Source organism: Anguilla anguilla, chromosome 11, assembly GCF_013347855.1.
Source record: "Anguilla anguilla isolate fAngAng1 chromosome 11, fAngAng1.pri, whole genome shotgun sequence".
NCBI classification, from domain to species: Eukaryota; Metazoa; Chordata; class Actinopteri; order Anguilliformes; family Anguillidae; genus Anguilla; species Anguilla anguilla.
In genome coordinates this window covers 17,537,337-17,551,374 of record NC_049211.1, presented here as the reverse complement: position 1 = coordinate 17,551,374, position 14,038 = coordinate 17,537,337, and the positions used below count along the sequence as shown (strand labels likewise).

The window sequence follows — 14,038 nt, the reverse complement described above, 5'->3', positions numbered from 1 at the left end:
GCATGTTTGTATGCTTTATTCAGTGCAAACACATTATTTCTCAACCCCTTGTGTGGTCAACAACACTTGGTGTGCAACCACAACTGGAAATAAACAGAAGAGAAACAAAACCTGTGGTGTCTTACTGTAGTGCTCTTCTTGTGCTCCGTTATACTTCTTTCTTTGTTAAGTTAGCTAAGCATAAAGCAGTGCAACGTGTCATCTATAACTGATTGCAGAATAGACACATAAAGATGAAATATCTGTGTTTTTTATATTTTTATTTGAACTGTAAATAACTGGAAGAGATTCGTGGATAGGGGATACTTTTTTTTAGCAAATTAGCATGACAGGCAAAATAACAGAACATCATGCTGTACTTCATCATTAGGATAAATATATGGTTGTTCTGCAGGGAGAAACTATCTGTGCCAGTGTAAGAGGGGAGGATCATAACTCATTTTCTCACACAGCCTCACTCTGTCTCTTACTCTCTCTCTCCCTCAGTGGAGGTGTATAACTGTGGGACGGGCAGCGCGGACTGCTCGCAGTGTTGGGGACGGGAGGACCAGGGACACCTCTGCGCCTGGTGCGAGAACGCTTGCAGGCCCCGGGATGGCTGTCGGTCCCCCGGAAGCCAGTGTCCCAACCCTGAAATTCACAAGGTACCTCCTCCTGCCTCCACAGCATCCCGTAGCATCACACTGCCCCCACTTTACCTCAATGGGGTAAATTTAACACTGGTTATCTACCCATGATGGGAGGATGAGGCTTGGGGAAAGACAGGGAAATGGATAACTCTCCTTCATCTTTAGATCTCCTTCAACACATGTAATATCCCTTACTGTACTACTGTAGGGAGTTGTTTTATGTACTCAAAATCCTTCTGTCACCTCTGGCTGTGACAGTGGGGGTCCTTCCTACATTCAAACAGGAAATGGTGTTTCACATAGAACAAGAACAATGGCCTGACTGATTTCATTCTAGTGACGAAGGCTTATTTTTTAAAGGGTGGCCAAAGAGCTGCATTTCAGGTGGAACATACAGTATGCTTGGTCAAACTGTATGTTGTTATTAATTTGTTCAGCTGCAGAATCAGACACCATTTCTAAGGTGACCTGTAGACAGTAATGTGCACTTGTGTCACTTTGAGCCAGGGATGAAAGCTGTCTAGCATCAGAAAATAGTCAGTAAAATTGGAAGAATTATGTGTGGATAAACCCTTTAACACTTTGACACTTTTATACAACCGCGGTTTCCGCGGGTGACTGAGGGTGACTGAGGGTGACTGAGGTGAAATATTTTGATCGTGAGCACTCACCGGGGGTTCAGTAACAAGGCCTTCAGTCTAGGGTGGTTCACTGCAGTTCAGCATAGCTCAAGCATGACCCCTTCTTATAGCTAAAAGAAGCAATGGTCATTTTCAGGATAATTTCCATGGCAGTCTGGGTTTGACGGAGGACCTGGAGTTTTCCCCTGTGTTTGAGCTGATGTCTCTGTTGACATCGATATCTACTGTGCAGTCTGAGAGGGGAAACATGGTTCACGTGAAGCCTAATCGGCCCTGCTAAACGTTTCCTGCAGATAAGGCGCAGGCTGAGAGGATAAATGCATTTGTCACGTGGGCTTGGCCACTCGTGGCGTTTTCCGTGGCCGGTCTGCCCTTTACACTCAACCGCTGGCATATTCTCCGCACCAGGACTTCCGCCCTGTGACACCCCCACTGTCGTCTCAATCAGACTCAGCATGGTAGCCTTGCAGCAGACTGTGCTTGGATGTGCTCTGTGTCCTTTTGATGAAATGCCTCCCTCTAGGGAGCTCAACATGAGAGTTATACAGCTTCATCAGCATAAAACGGAATTTATATATAAATAGCATAATGCATCAGCTCAAAAACTGCAAAAGTTTTACATGTCTCAACCACAAAAAAATTTGTGCAGTTGTCTGAGTCATTTGTTTGTTCAAGAAATGCTACATCCTCAATGTTTTTCATATCCTGTTTTAAATTGTGCTGAAAGGTGGTTGACAGTGTGCAGAGACCTGGAGCTAATGAATGAGCATACATTCCCCTATCCTTAAAAAAGTCTGCCTTTACTTGCAGTAATGCATTTTACACATTTAGAATCAGGTGACTTTTTGGAGTCTTAGATGGGCAGTGCTTGGTTCCGGTGAAGCACTGGTTCTCAGTGTATTGACGTGCTCTAGTGGGTATTAATCTCAGTCATGGCTGTGCAGGTGTGACTGGCAACCACAGGCCAGGACATGATTGGGCGGATTTTAGTCATGAGGTTTATCATCATCTCGGAGTCCACCTACAGTCTCATACAGGTAGTGTGCTTGACTGCTGCCTCCAGTTAATAGAAGAAGTCGCTGTGCTGTGCAGGCCTATTCCTGTTGAAATCTGGAGACAAAGAGGTGGGCTGGTTTATGTGTTTTTCCAAAACCCTTGAATGAGCAGGCATGATTCTTTTGCCAGCCTCAGGACTGTATAGAGGTTGTTTTTCATCTACAAATGCAGTTTACATTCAAACAGAATAACAGTGGTGCCGAGTTAATAATACAGAGGGTCACTGTGACCTAAGCAGAGGGGAATGCATCAAAGGTCTAGGAAAGGTTCTGCCTTCATGGTTTTTCACGCTACACTTGGCTTTGATTGTAGACTGCTTTCACTGAATGGAGCGCGATAACTATCGGACTCCGTTTCGCTGGCGATCTAAAGAATGGCGCTGTTGCATTCCGTGCTCTCGCCCTTGAAATCCGTGGGGGATGTGGTGAGGATGTAAACAAATGGAGTGCCACTTGCTTTAAATGACCACGTCTGTTCCTGAGCCATGGAGAGCACGCCGGCAGGCAGGCCGACGAGGCACTGCCGTCTCAGAATGCGTGCAGATGGAGACAGACAGTTGTGAGGATGTGAGCCTATTCCCAGGCACACAGCTCTCTTCTCACATGGAGGTGAGAAGCATTTTTTCTGCGGCACCACACTTCAGGATGCCGAAGGCCTCTAAGGGGTTTCAGTGAAGCTGAGATTTTAGCTGTAATGCTGAACATCAGAATCTGACTCATAAGTGGTTGTTCTCCAAAAATAAACTTCTCTGCTGAGCATAAGGAGGGAGACGTGTATTTTTGATTTGCAGCTAAGGCTCCAGCTGAGGCATAAACTTACAGATTTGTTTTCTCTGTTTCCAATTCTGAGTAATTCACTGCCCCTAATTGATCACAAACACGATTCTTGGCCTGCAGAATATAAATGTTTCCAGTGGGCAGTAATGGGAGGACAAAGGCAGCCCCACTGGCCCATGTAGCTTCAACTGGTTCTCACTGGTCACCCTGCAAAGTTAGATTTCCCTCTGACCTAGTTCTACACATTCCAGACTTCCTGTTAACCCCCCTGCTCCTCCTCTGCCCGTAGATCTGGCCACTGAGCGGGCCGTCGGAGGGGGGGACGCTGCTCACAATCCAAGGAAGGAACCTGGGCCGCAGGGCCTCGGACGTGAGCGTGGCCATCGGAGCAGTGCCCTGCAGGCTGCTGGAGGACCGATACGATGTCTCCGTGCAGTGAGTGTCCTAGCGGCAGTCTCCCATGCTCCCTTGTAGATAACTCTCCCTCCCAATTCTCTGGTGTTGCACTGATGCTAGTCACTACTCATTGGTATCAGGCTAATCCAGTCGTTAAGTACTTGGATTAACATAGGTACTTGATTCCTATGTCCTTACATTGCAATGGTTCAACATAGTGTGATTTCCCTCTATGACTGCTACTGCACACAAATTCTTTTCCGTACCTTGTAGCAATAATGGTATTGATGTGTCTAGGAGTCTCCCTGTAGTCTCCATGGTGCAGATGGAACCTCAGCATATGCCCTTCCAATCACCCTTGCCCTCACTTCTCTCTGAAGTCCTCTCATTAAAAATCATGTCCGTCCACCTCCTCATATGACAAGCCACACGTAACGGTACACGGCAGGCCCAAGTGTTTATTATTCCTCTGCAGTTCATGTTGACTGGATCGTGGGAGAGTGAAGTCCTGGAGTTATCTGAGGGTCACGCTCGTGGTCTGCTGTGGTACTTTCTGTCAGGCACAGGCATGGCAGGCTGCATTTCAGTGAAGTGATGTCATCCGCCCAACTCTCGCCTGATTAGATCAGGATTTTACACCCTCGGTGTTATGACAGGGCAGTTACAGTACTTTCTTTGCATAGAGAGGTCAGTCTTAGGTTTTAAATCACAACATGTCATTTCTTACACCGCAGACACACGCAGAGACGGCACCTGTTTATGACTCGAAAGCAGCACTGTTATAACAGGTGTTTGCCCGGGCCTGCAGAGGTCACGCATTGACCGGTGTGAACGAGCGGCAGTAAAGGGAGGCATGCAGCGAGCACGTCGCTCCGCATTTAAACCAATTCCATTTGAAGAGATGGAGTGCAGTGCATTTAAAAATCCTTCAGAGCTCTGGAGTGAGGGTGTCAGCTTGTCTCTCATTAACATAAGCACTTGCCTTAGCTTTGAGAGCCTCCACTCCTGGTTTTGATTAATGCTGCATATTCCTGCAGGCGCCTGCAGATCCACTGGCTCTCACCACTGAGTCACAATATTTTCTGGTCCATCAAGAGGGGACCAGGGGGTTAAGCTCACAAAACCTAAAGGCATCACTCAAAATACCCAGATCATAGACCTCATGTTAGAGTTAATCGAAAGACATTCCCCTTTTTACCTTTAATGCCTATCATTTTAATGGCGAGTGATTTCCCAAAAGCAGACTACGTCTCTGACATCTAACCTCCTGTGGTTTGATCTGAGTTCTATTTATCATCAGCACTGTGGTAAAACTCTGTATGAGTCAGACCCTCCTCACCACAAAGACCCTCTCAGATTCAGTCCTGTTTCCACTACATATGCTAATGCTTAGGCGACACAGCCCCACATTTCCTGGCAGGTGTTTTCTGAACAGCCTAAATAAGCGCCTGAAAAAACAAATTAGCTGATAGTGTCCAACAAGTTTTCTGATAGGTGGGTGAATCTTTAAAGTTTGACTTGGCTCTTCAATCAATGGGGACATCACTTCCATCTGGGAGGGAGAGTTACTGCTTCAACGTGCTGCTTGGCAGTAATATCCGTCTGTGGAGTCTGCTTTTGATGGCTTCTTTTTTTCCAAGATAGATTTGGCACTCCCTTATTTCTCACTGCCAGTCATTGCATCTATTCTGGAATATTTTAAAGCTGTTTAATAAGGGGTGTTAATTTCTGCTTGCGGTGTGCAGTGGTGTTGAATTCTGCTGTTGATGTCTTGCACACAGGCTGGTATGTGTGACAGGGGACTCCCGGGCCAAGATGTCAGAAAGGGTGAGCGTCACTGTGGCCCATAATGCAGTGGGGAGGTCTCAAGAGGCCTACTCGTACTTGGTGAGTCTGCTCTCTTTCCCTCACTCTCTCCATCTGCGTTGCTCTGTATTTTTTGCATTGTGGCGAAGGACCTACAGTGTCTGAGTAATGTTAACAGCTGCTTCTCATAATAATCATGTATGCAAGTACATGGGAATCTTCAAATGTTTTTCAAGGCCTTAGAAGCATTATTACAGTTTCTGAACTTGATGCCAACAAAAACAATTGTGTCTGTTGTTGAAAGGGCCTTCTTTTGAGCACACAGTATTAACAATTAAAACAAAGCCTTTTTGTGTTAATTGACCCTGACTCAAATGCTTTCCCTTCGGGTTTCAAACATTCAGTCAGTGGAAACACATATAGAAGCCTTTTGTTTGTTTTATTTTTTTGTTTTTTGTGGATTTCTTTGGTGTCTTAACAGACCACTTCATCAGATGATTAGATTTAAACATGATATTGCCTTGGACACATCCCACAACACAAACAAGAGGCAGCCCATGCAGTTTGGAAATGTTTTGCAATCTCCTGTCTGTGGGAGGCGGCCTCCCAGAGATGGCACTTCCCCAGGCTGAGACATGCAGTATCTGCTCATAGACAGGAAGGAGGTGTGCTCGGAGCCTCCTTCCTCCAACCCCAGGCTTAGGAAACATCTGCCCCAGTGAATGCTGGCTGCACAAGGAGAGAGTGGTCCAGCAGACCCTCTCAGACAATAGGCCCCTGCCGGCCCCTCCCCGCCCCTTCCTTCAGGAAGTGAATCCTGAATGAGGGAATCATATGACTGCTGGGGTGGCTGGGAGGCAGTCTCTGGGGGGAATGCAGGAAGGTTTCGGAATGCAGATGTCCTGTTCGCTTCCACAAACCCTTCTCTGCTCGGAGGCGGACACTGCTGGGCCTACTGTAGTCAGTCAGAGTGTAGGGCTGGATAAAACCAGACCAATTAAAAAAGCTTTAAGTTTAAGTTTAGGTCATGCTTTATTGACCTCGAGGGGGAAATTTGTCTTCTGCCTTTGACTCATCCTGGCTGCTTAGGAGCAGTGGGCAGCTACAGTGCAGTGCCTGGGGACAAGCTCCACGTCTGAGGCCAGTGCCTTGCTACTGGGCAATGGCAGGAGTATACCTAACATACGTGTCTTTGAATTTTAAATACAAAAGGTTACTTGCAGTTTTACCGAACTGTATTAAATGTATTCGCAGTTGTGCCCATTCTGGAAGAAGTTAAGACATGTTTGACAACAAAATGAAAGCATTTTGGTTGGACTTTGTACACACCCAGGAAGTCCATGTTCCTGGGTGTGACTGGTTGATAAATGCTTGGCACAACCAAGTAATCATTTTCCTATTTTTCCCGTGTGAAGATCCCTTATGAGTATGTGACCAAAACATTGGATATAATTACTTAAGACTGTATCTTAATGAAATCCCTGCCACCCCACCCCTCCCAGGTCCCAAGAGTTATTTCCATGGAACCCAGGAATGGGTCTCGTGCAGGGGGGACCAGAGTTACCATCAAAGGCGAACATCTAGACGTGGGGTCCCAGGTGCGGGTGAGGGTCAATGGCACCCAAGACTGTGCAATTATCACGTAAGCCCTCACTTCTGAAACATACTGTTCCCCAGGGGTCTGTGACTCACAGTGATCCTGTTTAAGACATCTTGATATTTACAGTAGTATGACCTCTTCATGAATTTAAGTTTTTTGTGGTTTGGTGTTGTTTTCGGTGATGCTCACCGTTGTGCGGTGTGATGTTTATTGTTGTTTCTGCTGTGCGGTATGGTGGGGTTATGTTGTTGTGTTTGCGTTACACGCAGGCGACACTCGGACGTCATTGCGTGCAGAATGCCGGCGGCAGTGCAGCCCTGTGCTGATCCTGTCCCTGTGTGCGTGGAGTTTGAAGACCTGCCCTGCCAGAGCTCTCGGCTCAGCGTGCTCTACACCTACGAGAAAGACCCAAGCATCAGCACCATCCACCCCAGCAAGAGCTACCTCAGGTGCCTGTTGCCCCTGTCTTACGTGCTATTTATAAGAGTACTTCACTTGGTTTGAACAGTCTATCCTCTGTACAGTGGTTTGATTTTATCATAGTTTTTGCTTCCTTGTCAAATTTGCTACTCTACCAATATGACAATTTAAAATAATAAATGTTTACTGTTACATAAAACTGAATTTAACAGAATGTTATGCAAATAGGTAAACAGGCTTCACAGTATGCACAGTTCATCAGATATCATGGTGCTATGGGTAGCCAGAGACTAGGCTGCACTGGCACTAATGTGCAACTATAAACTCACTATGGTCTAATAGGCATAGTATAAACTCAGCTCAGCTCTCTGATCTGGTCCATAGAAGCCAGACTGGGTAAGGAGGGGTGTTTGATTGGCATGTGTGCTGACTCGGCCTCTGACAGAGAGTGCTTGTTTGTGTTCCAGTGGGGGCCGTACCATTACAGTGACAGGCCAGGGTTTTGACCTGGTGCAGACTGTCACCATGGAGGTCACTGGGATGGACAGCGGACCTGCTAAGAGTGTATGTCACATTACACATAGCATGGCAATATTGGAGAGTTGTTCTTTGTAAAATAATTAAATAATTTCATTAGCAGTCTAGTTGGATATACAAGCAAATCATAATTTTAATGGAGTTTGGATTAGCTGCATGTTGTAGAGAAGCAGAATCTAATCTTTCATTAGTGAATCAAATCTCAGTGAGAGAGAAGCACAATCACAAAGAAAGATGAAACATATCCTTTCCTTATTTGCAGGTCTGCACAGTCAGGGACTCCATTGTTATCACCTGCCCATCCCCACCTTCCCCCCAGTCCACACGGGCCAAGGTGAGGTTCTTCTTGAATGAAGTCCTGTACATGGGGCCCAGTCCTGCCCCCCACGGGGCCCTGGAGGTGGACGGTGAGCTTCATGGGGGCCACTTTTTCAACATGGACTACCTGGAGGACCCCCAGTTCTTCACTGCCAACAAGGAGAAACTTATCAAGCACCACTCGGGAGAGCCGCTGACCCTCATCATCAATGTGAGTATCCCTGTTGAACAGTTAGAGGTGGTGGGAAGAGAGTGAGGAGTGGAGGCTGGGTTTCTGAGGGGAGATTTGAGCTCCAGGCCAGTGAGAATTTTCCATCGCATGCTTGTCAGTATCGCTGGGTTGTTCTATGCGACTAATAACCTTTAGAATTTATCAACTTCCCAAGCATTTTTTTCTTTCTGCTGGGGGGTGTTGACCTCACTTGCTGGGTTTTTTGACGGTTCAGCCCAATCTTTGCCAATTTTCGCATTTTCCTCTAAATATTTATTGTGACTGTGTCTCTGTGAAAGGTGCTTTATAACAGTTGTGACTATGATTAGCTTGTTAAGCTGAGCCTGCATCAATTGGGGAGGGGTGGTCATCTGTGTACTGTAGTGCCTTTTCTTTTCATTCAAATACAGTAAAATATAAAACATGCTTAATTTTGAATTGATTTATTTTCAAATGTGAATTGATACTGTGTAGAAAATTGGTGACTTGGAGACCTCTGACCAACTGTGGTTGTGAGAGAACATAAACAGAAGGTTTAAATGAGATCTGTGGATACTCAGCATCAATATGAAATGCCTCTTCAGCTTGTGTGGTGATCAGACCACTGGGCCAATGAGGGAGAGCTGACTCAGTCAATTGCTGACACTGCACAGTTGGGTTTCTTTCATTACTATTTGTTATTGGATCTAAATGCGAAATACCCTAATTGCATCATTAGAATTGCTGTTTCTGTCAACAGTTTGACATTTTCTGCTTGCTCACAAGGTAGAAAGCTAGTGTCAGTCCAAAATGTATGTACTAACATTATGTTGCCTGTAAAAGCACCTCTATTTCAACATTTGTTCCTATCTTGTGTGGGTTGTGCTATTCTCAGTAGCTACACAGAAGATATGCAGTCACAACCTTTAACCAAAATCGCAGGCATATATATTTGTATGTGAAGTTTTACCTCTGCTGACCAAAGTTCCTGTTTAAAAACATATTTATGCGATGAGATGTATTATTAAAAAAGACTTCTACTTGGTTTCTTTAAGCTTATGGTTTAACAAAAAAAAGAACAAGGAAATTGCATGCATAAATGTGGCTTTGAACATGCTGCTTTTCCTCCGTGTGTCAAAAGAGGAAGGAACTCTCACTGGGCCAATCGGATGTGCTGCTTCTGTCCCATTTGAGGAAGGCTGAGGGGGCGAGTGGATGTTTTTTTGGAATAGAATAACAGATTGCAAGGAAGCTTTTGTTGACAAAGAAGCAGGGGTTGGCATCCTGAGATGGGAGAGGGCCAGGGAGTTCAATCAGTGAACGGGAAGTTGTATAAGAATAAATAATGCAGATTTCCACATGCTCAGCCCTCTTATTGTTTTCTGTTTTTGTGTTTCACTGACCCACCTGCTCACCTGCTTCTCTCCCACTGCCTTAATGCGATATCAAGCAGTCATGGAGGGGGTGGTATTGGTCTGGCCTAATATACCCCCTCAGAATCACTGCCATAGATCTGGTTCTATAACCCACATGTTGTTTGGACCCTAAATGCCCTCTACTGCCTATAGTGTTGCTCTGGCTCTAAAACCCCTTTCAAGTCCCTGGTGTTGTCATTCATGATATATTTATGTCTATAAATGAAAATGTCAAGCACCTGTTAGTTGATGAGTTTTAAAAATGTTTTTGGTTCATTAAAAACAAATTTCATTGCACTTGCCTACAACTTGAACATGTTGTGTGCTGTAGGCATAATCTTATGAAATATGAGTCGGGCGTGTATTTTTGCAAATGTGCAAAGCTACAATTAGAACAGCCTGTATGAATTTCCACAGCTATATTCCACAAGTTACCGTGCACATTATATCCATGAGGGACCGATCTGAAGGTTTTGACTAGGCTGATGGACGGCTGTTATTGTTTGGTCTGGTACAGAAAGGGCCCAGTGAGCTGGACCTGGCACCAGAAGAATACACCGTGATGATTGGCTCCATCCCTTGTGATATCAAGTTCAATTATGAACAGCTTTTTCACTGTACCATCAACGGCACCCTCAGCTCCAATGAGAGAGAGCTCCCTGTCACTGTAAGTACAAAGATACCTATCATGAGAGAAAATGTTTTGTATTACCAAAAAATATTACCAATATTACTGTCAGAGAAACTTTTACCTGCAAGTTGAAAATGACACATCTGTTCCAGAGACCTGAATTGACAAATGAATTGCCTTGACAAATTATCATGGCATGTCGTGCACATGAGTCTAATTTCTACTAAGACTACTGGTAAGTGTGCTTAATGGAGGCAACAACACCTCTGATTAACAGTGGAGGACTGTGTTATGCTCAGTCATTAGCACTAATATTTAAATCATGTGTTAATTAAAATCAGGAGGATAATTTATGTAGGCACCATTTTATATCTACGAAAACTGGAGGCTTATGTCAAGTCCCAGTAAGACTGTACTTCACTGATAATGTAGAATGTCAGGGTGGTGCCAGTATGAGACAAACAGGAACCTATCCCTTTCCTATTTATCCGCATTGCATGGCTTTTGGGAGAGCTTACTGAGAGAAAAATAGAAGCACGCCTTCACTCTGCTTTTGATCCATTAGGAGCTCGCCACAGCAGCAGGTTAAATATGGCACAATCTGCCAAATGAGGCCGGGCAGCACAGCATGATGGCATTTTTTGGCTCCGTCACAAAGAAAGCAAAAGACTAAAACAAATTCCTTTATTAGACATCTATAAATACACAGGAGTAATTAGCAAGAGGAAAAGAGTCTGGGTGCTAAGGGGTTGGAGGTTGGCCAGGTTGTCATAACACAGATGGATGGACTGCTGTTGTGGCCTTATTTGTATGTTAGGCATCCTAAAACAGTCCACTTGTGTGGGGAAGCTGTGTGTTTTTTTCACTGTAGAAATACCCTTTTTTATTTCCCTTGGCACCTAACTGCAGCGGGTAATAGCCAATGACGTTGTTGTGTGCAGTGTCATTTTCTTCCATTCGAAACAGGAACACGGAACAATGCTGCTGTTTTTTTTATCACAAACGTTCTGCTGATGGACTTTATTTTTAAAAAAACAATTTTTTTAAAGAGCTGAACAAATAAACGTGCCCAGAGATGTTGAGACTCAACTTCCGTAATTCCCCCGTAGGGTGGGAGAGACTGTGGGCCGGGGGTCCACTGGCTGCCCAAGCGCATGTGTACTGAATGACAAAGTGAAACTGCAGATATGCTCATGTTTAAGGAACCGAGTATTAGATGGACTATGGAACTGAAACTTTCTTGATATTTTTATATGGTATTAACAGTCATGGAACCCTTATACAATTCTTATACTTTATACTTCGCTGTTTTCAGCCAACATTATTTTAACGGAAGTAAGAAGCCCAAGGTAACCGCAAAGATCTCTGAGATATCCTATGCAAAATTGTGAAAATAGTGTAAATGCTGTCTTCAAATGCTGCCTTTTAAGGTAGCTGCCTTCCATCTGAGGCTCAGCCTGTGTGGCTGCTTGTTTATATGTACATTCATGTTTCAGTGTCTCAATTTTATTATGTACAGGTGCAAGTTGGGAACTTCCAAAAGACCATTGCCATGGTGCAGTTTGGGAACAGTGAGCCAGCCATTGTGGTGTCCATAGTGGTGTGTGGAATACTGCTGCTCCTGTGCACTGTGGGTAAGTCAGTGGTGTCAGAGTTGTTAGGTATCCAGATATACATATGATCCAGATGTGCACAGAGATTAAAGGGCATTGTTCCAAGAGAAACCCTTTTTTTTGAACTGTCTAATTCAGCTCCTAGTCCCTAGTCACAGACACCCTCTGAAGTTCTACACAAAAGCGAGACTGTTCTGTTCTCTCTCTCTCTCTCTCTCTCTCTCTCTCTCTCTGTCTGTCTCTCTCTCTCCCTCTCTCTCTCTCTCTCTCTCTCTCTCTCTCTCTCTCTCTCTCTCTCTCTCTCTCTCTCTCTCTCTCTCTCTCTCTCTCTCTCTCTCTCTCTCTCCCTCTCTCTCTCTCTCTCTCTGGAAGGGGGTTGATGAGGACTGTTTGGTATGATCAGTGTGAAAGAAGGAATTTCTATGTTCATCTTAGAGAACTGTTCCAGCATAAGCCTGTACAGACTAACTGCACATGTATGAATATACAGAGAATACTGTGGAATATATTAGCAGTTGGCAGTTCAGTTTTGTCTCCGCATTCTCTCCCCCTCACCTTACTATTTTTCTCTTTCCTGTCCTACACAGTTCATGCTATTGTTGCTCTTGTTCATGCTCCACATCATTGTTTTCATATCCTGCCCTCTCCCCACCCTTCCCTTCAGCCCTGGTTGTGTACTGTACGAAGAGCCGTCGAGCGGAGCGCTACTGGCAGAAGACCCTGATGCAGATGGAGGAGATGGAGTCACAGATCCGAGATGAGATCCGCAAAGGTCTCTCTCTCTCTTTCTCTCTTGTTCTCTCTCTCACTCACCCTCTCTTTCTCACACACCCACCCACACGCACACACACACACACTCCCACACATTGAGGCTTCAAAGGACTGTCCGAGTACCAAGCCGAGGGCGTCATCTTGGCCCCTTCCCCACAAAAGCAAGAACCGCTTCCATAGCGTCTGACTTTAATCTCATCTCTAATGACACCAGGGGGGCTTATAGTGCTTGAAAATGCCATTAAAGCCCTATTGAAGTTTTCTCCTATTCTCCAATACTGTGTGCGTAGGCCAGTCGAGAGAAGCCAGAAGTGAAGAGAGAGCTTTACAGATAGCGCCTTTGTGTGTGTGTGTGTGTGTGTGTGTGTGTTAGCTTTTGAAAGTTTCTGCTATGTAAGCGTGACTCACAAAACACTCACATGCACTCAGCGGTCATGCTGGTTTTGTTATGGCTACCCTGTCAGGCAGTGTGTGTAGGAGGGGGCGGGAATGTGGGGCGACTCTGAGGCAGGGGCAGAGCGGGCCCGTCTGAAGGCCTGCGAGCCTGTCGGGGCTCTGCCAGATTTATGGAAGGCCTGGAGCCGAGTTGCGCAGTGGCTGAGCACAGCCTCTGTCATCGCCGGAGCACAGCTTGCTGCTTCGGTCACTTTAAAGAGGCTCTCGCCTGGGCGCAGTGCGAGAGTCTGTGTAGTGTGTCTGGGGCGATTTACAGCAGTTACTTAATGGAAATGGTGGTGGTCTGGTGTTAAATATTCAGATAATATCATATCAATCAAATGTTCAACACATTTAGCATTTTTTAACAAACATATAATGCGTCTTTGTGACGGCATCCATGTGAAAACGGCCTGTACAGCACATGTGTAGTGCATCTGTGTGATAGTCTCTGTGAAAAGCACTACACAAATAAAATTGGTGCTTTCCCCCAGATACTGTATACAGTATCCAAGTAAGTGGTTGTTATGCTGGGGCATGTGTAATGGGAGACAGTGACTGTGTTTGATTACTGGGTTTTCCCGCATTGACCACTGGTCCCTTGTTGTTTCTGCACAGGCTTTGCTGAGCTGCAGACTGACATGACGGATCTCACCAAGGAGTTAAACCGCAGCCAGGGCATCCCCTTTCTAGAATACAAACAGTTTGTCACACGGACCTTCTTCCCAAAGGTAGATATTGCATTGCACTATGAAAACCACAGACCTAGGGCCTCTGCCAGGCAAGAACAGAGCTGGGCTCTTT

At 45.3% G+C, this 14,038-nt stretch overlaps 1 protein-coding gene across 1 annotated transcript in view; it reads left to right on the top strand.

The window, feature by feature from the left end:
- plxnd1 (plexin D1) overlaps positions 1 to 14,038 on the top strand; it is a 47,900-nt gene that overhangs the window by 21,127 nt on the left and 12,735 nt on the right. The window contains exons 12-22 of the mRNA XM_035382396.1: positions 487 to 644; positions 3,392 to 3,537; positions 5,280 to 5,385; positions 6,807 to 6,946; positions 7,174 to 7,353; positions 7,792 to 7,888; positions 8,124 to 8,390; positions 10,302 to 10,451; positions 11,935 to 12,049; positions 12,693 to 12,800; positions 13,853 to 13,965. Coding sequence (XP_035238287.1) covers positions 487 to 644; positions 3,392 to 3,537; positions 5,280 to 5,385; positions 6,807 to 6,946; positions 7,174 to 7,353; positions 7,792 to 7,888; positions 8,124 to 8,390; positions 10,302 to 10,451; positions 11,935 to 12,049; positions 12,693 to 12,800; positions 13,853 to 13,965 — 1,580 coding nt within the window. The remainder of the gene's footprint in view (positions 1 to 486; positions 645 to 3,391; positions 3,538 to 5,279; positions 5,386 to 6,806; positions 6,947 to 7,173; positions 7,354 to 7,791; positions 7,889 to 8,123; positions 8,391 to 10,301; positions 10,452 to 11,934; positions 12,050 to 12,692; positions 12,801 to 13,852; positions 13,966 to 14,038) is intronic.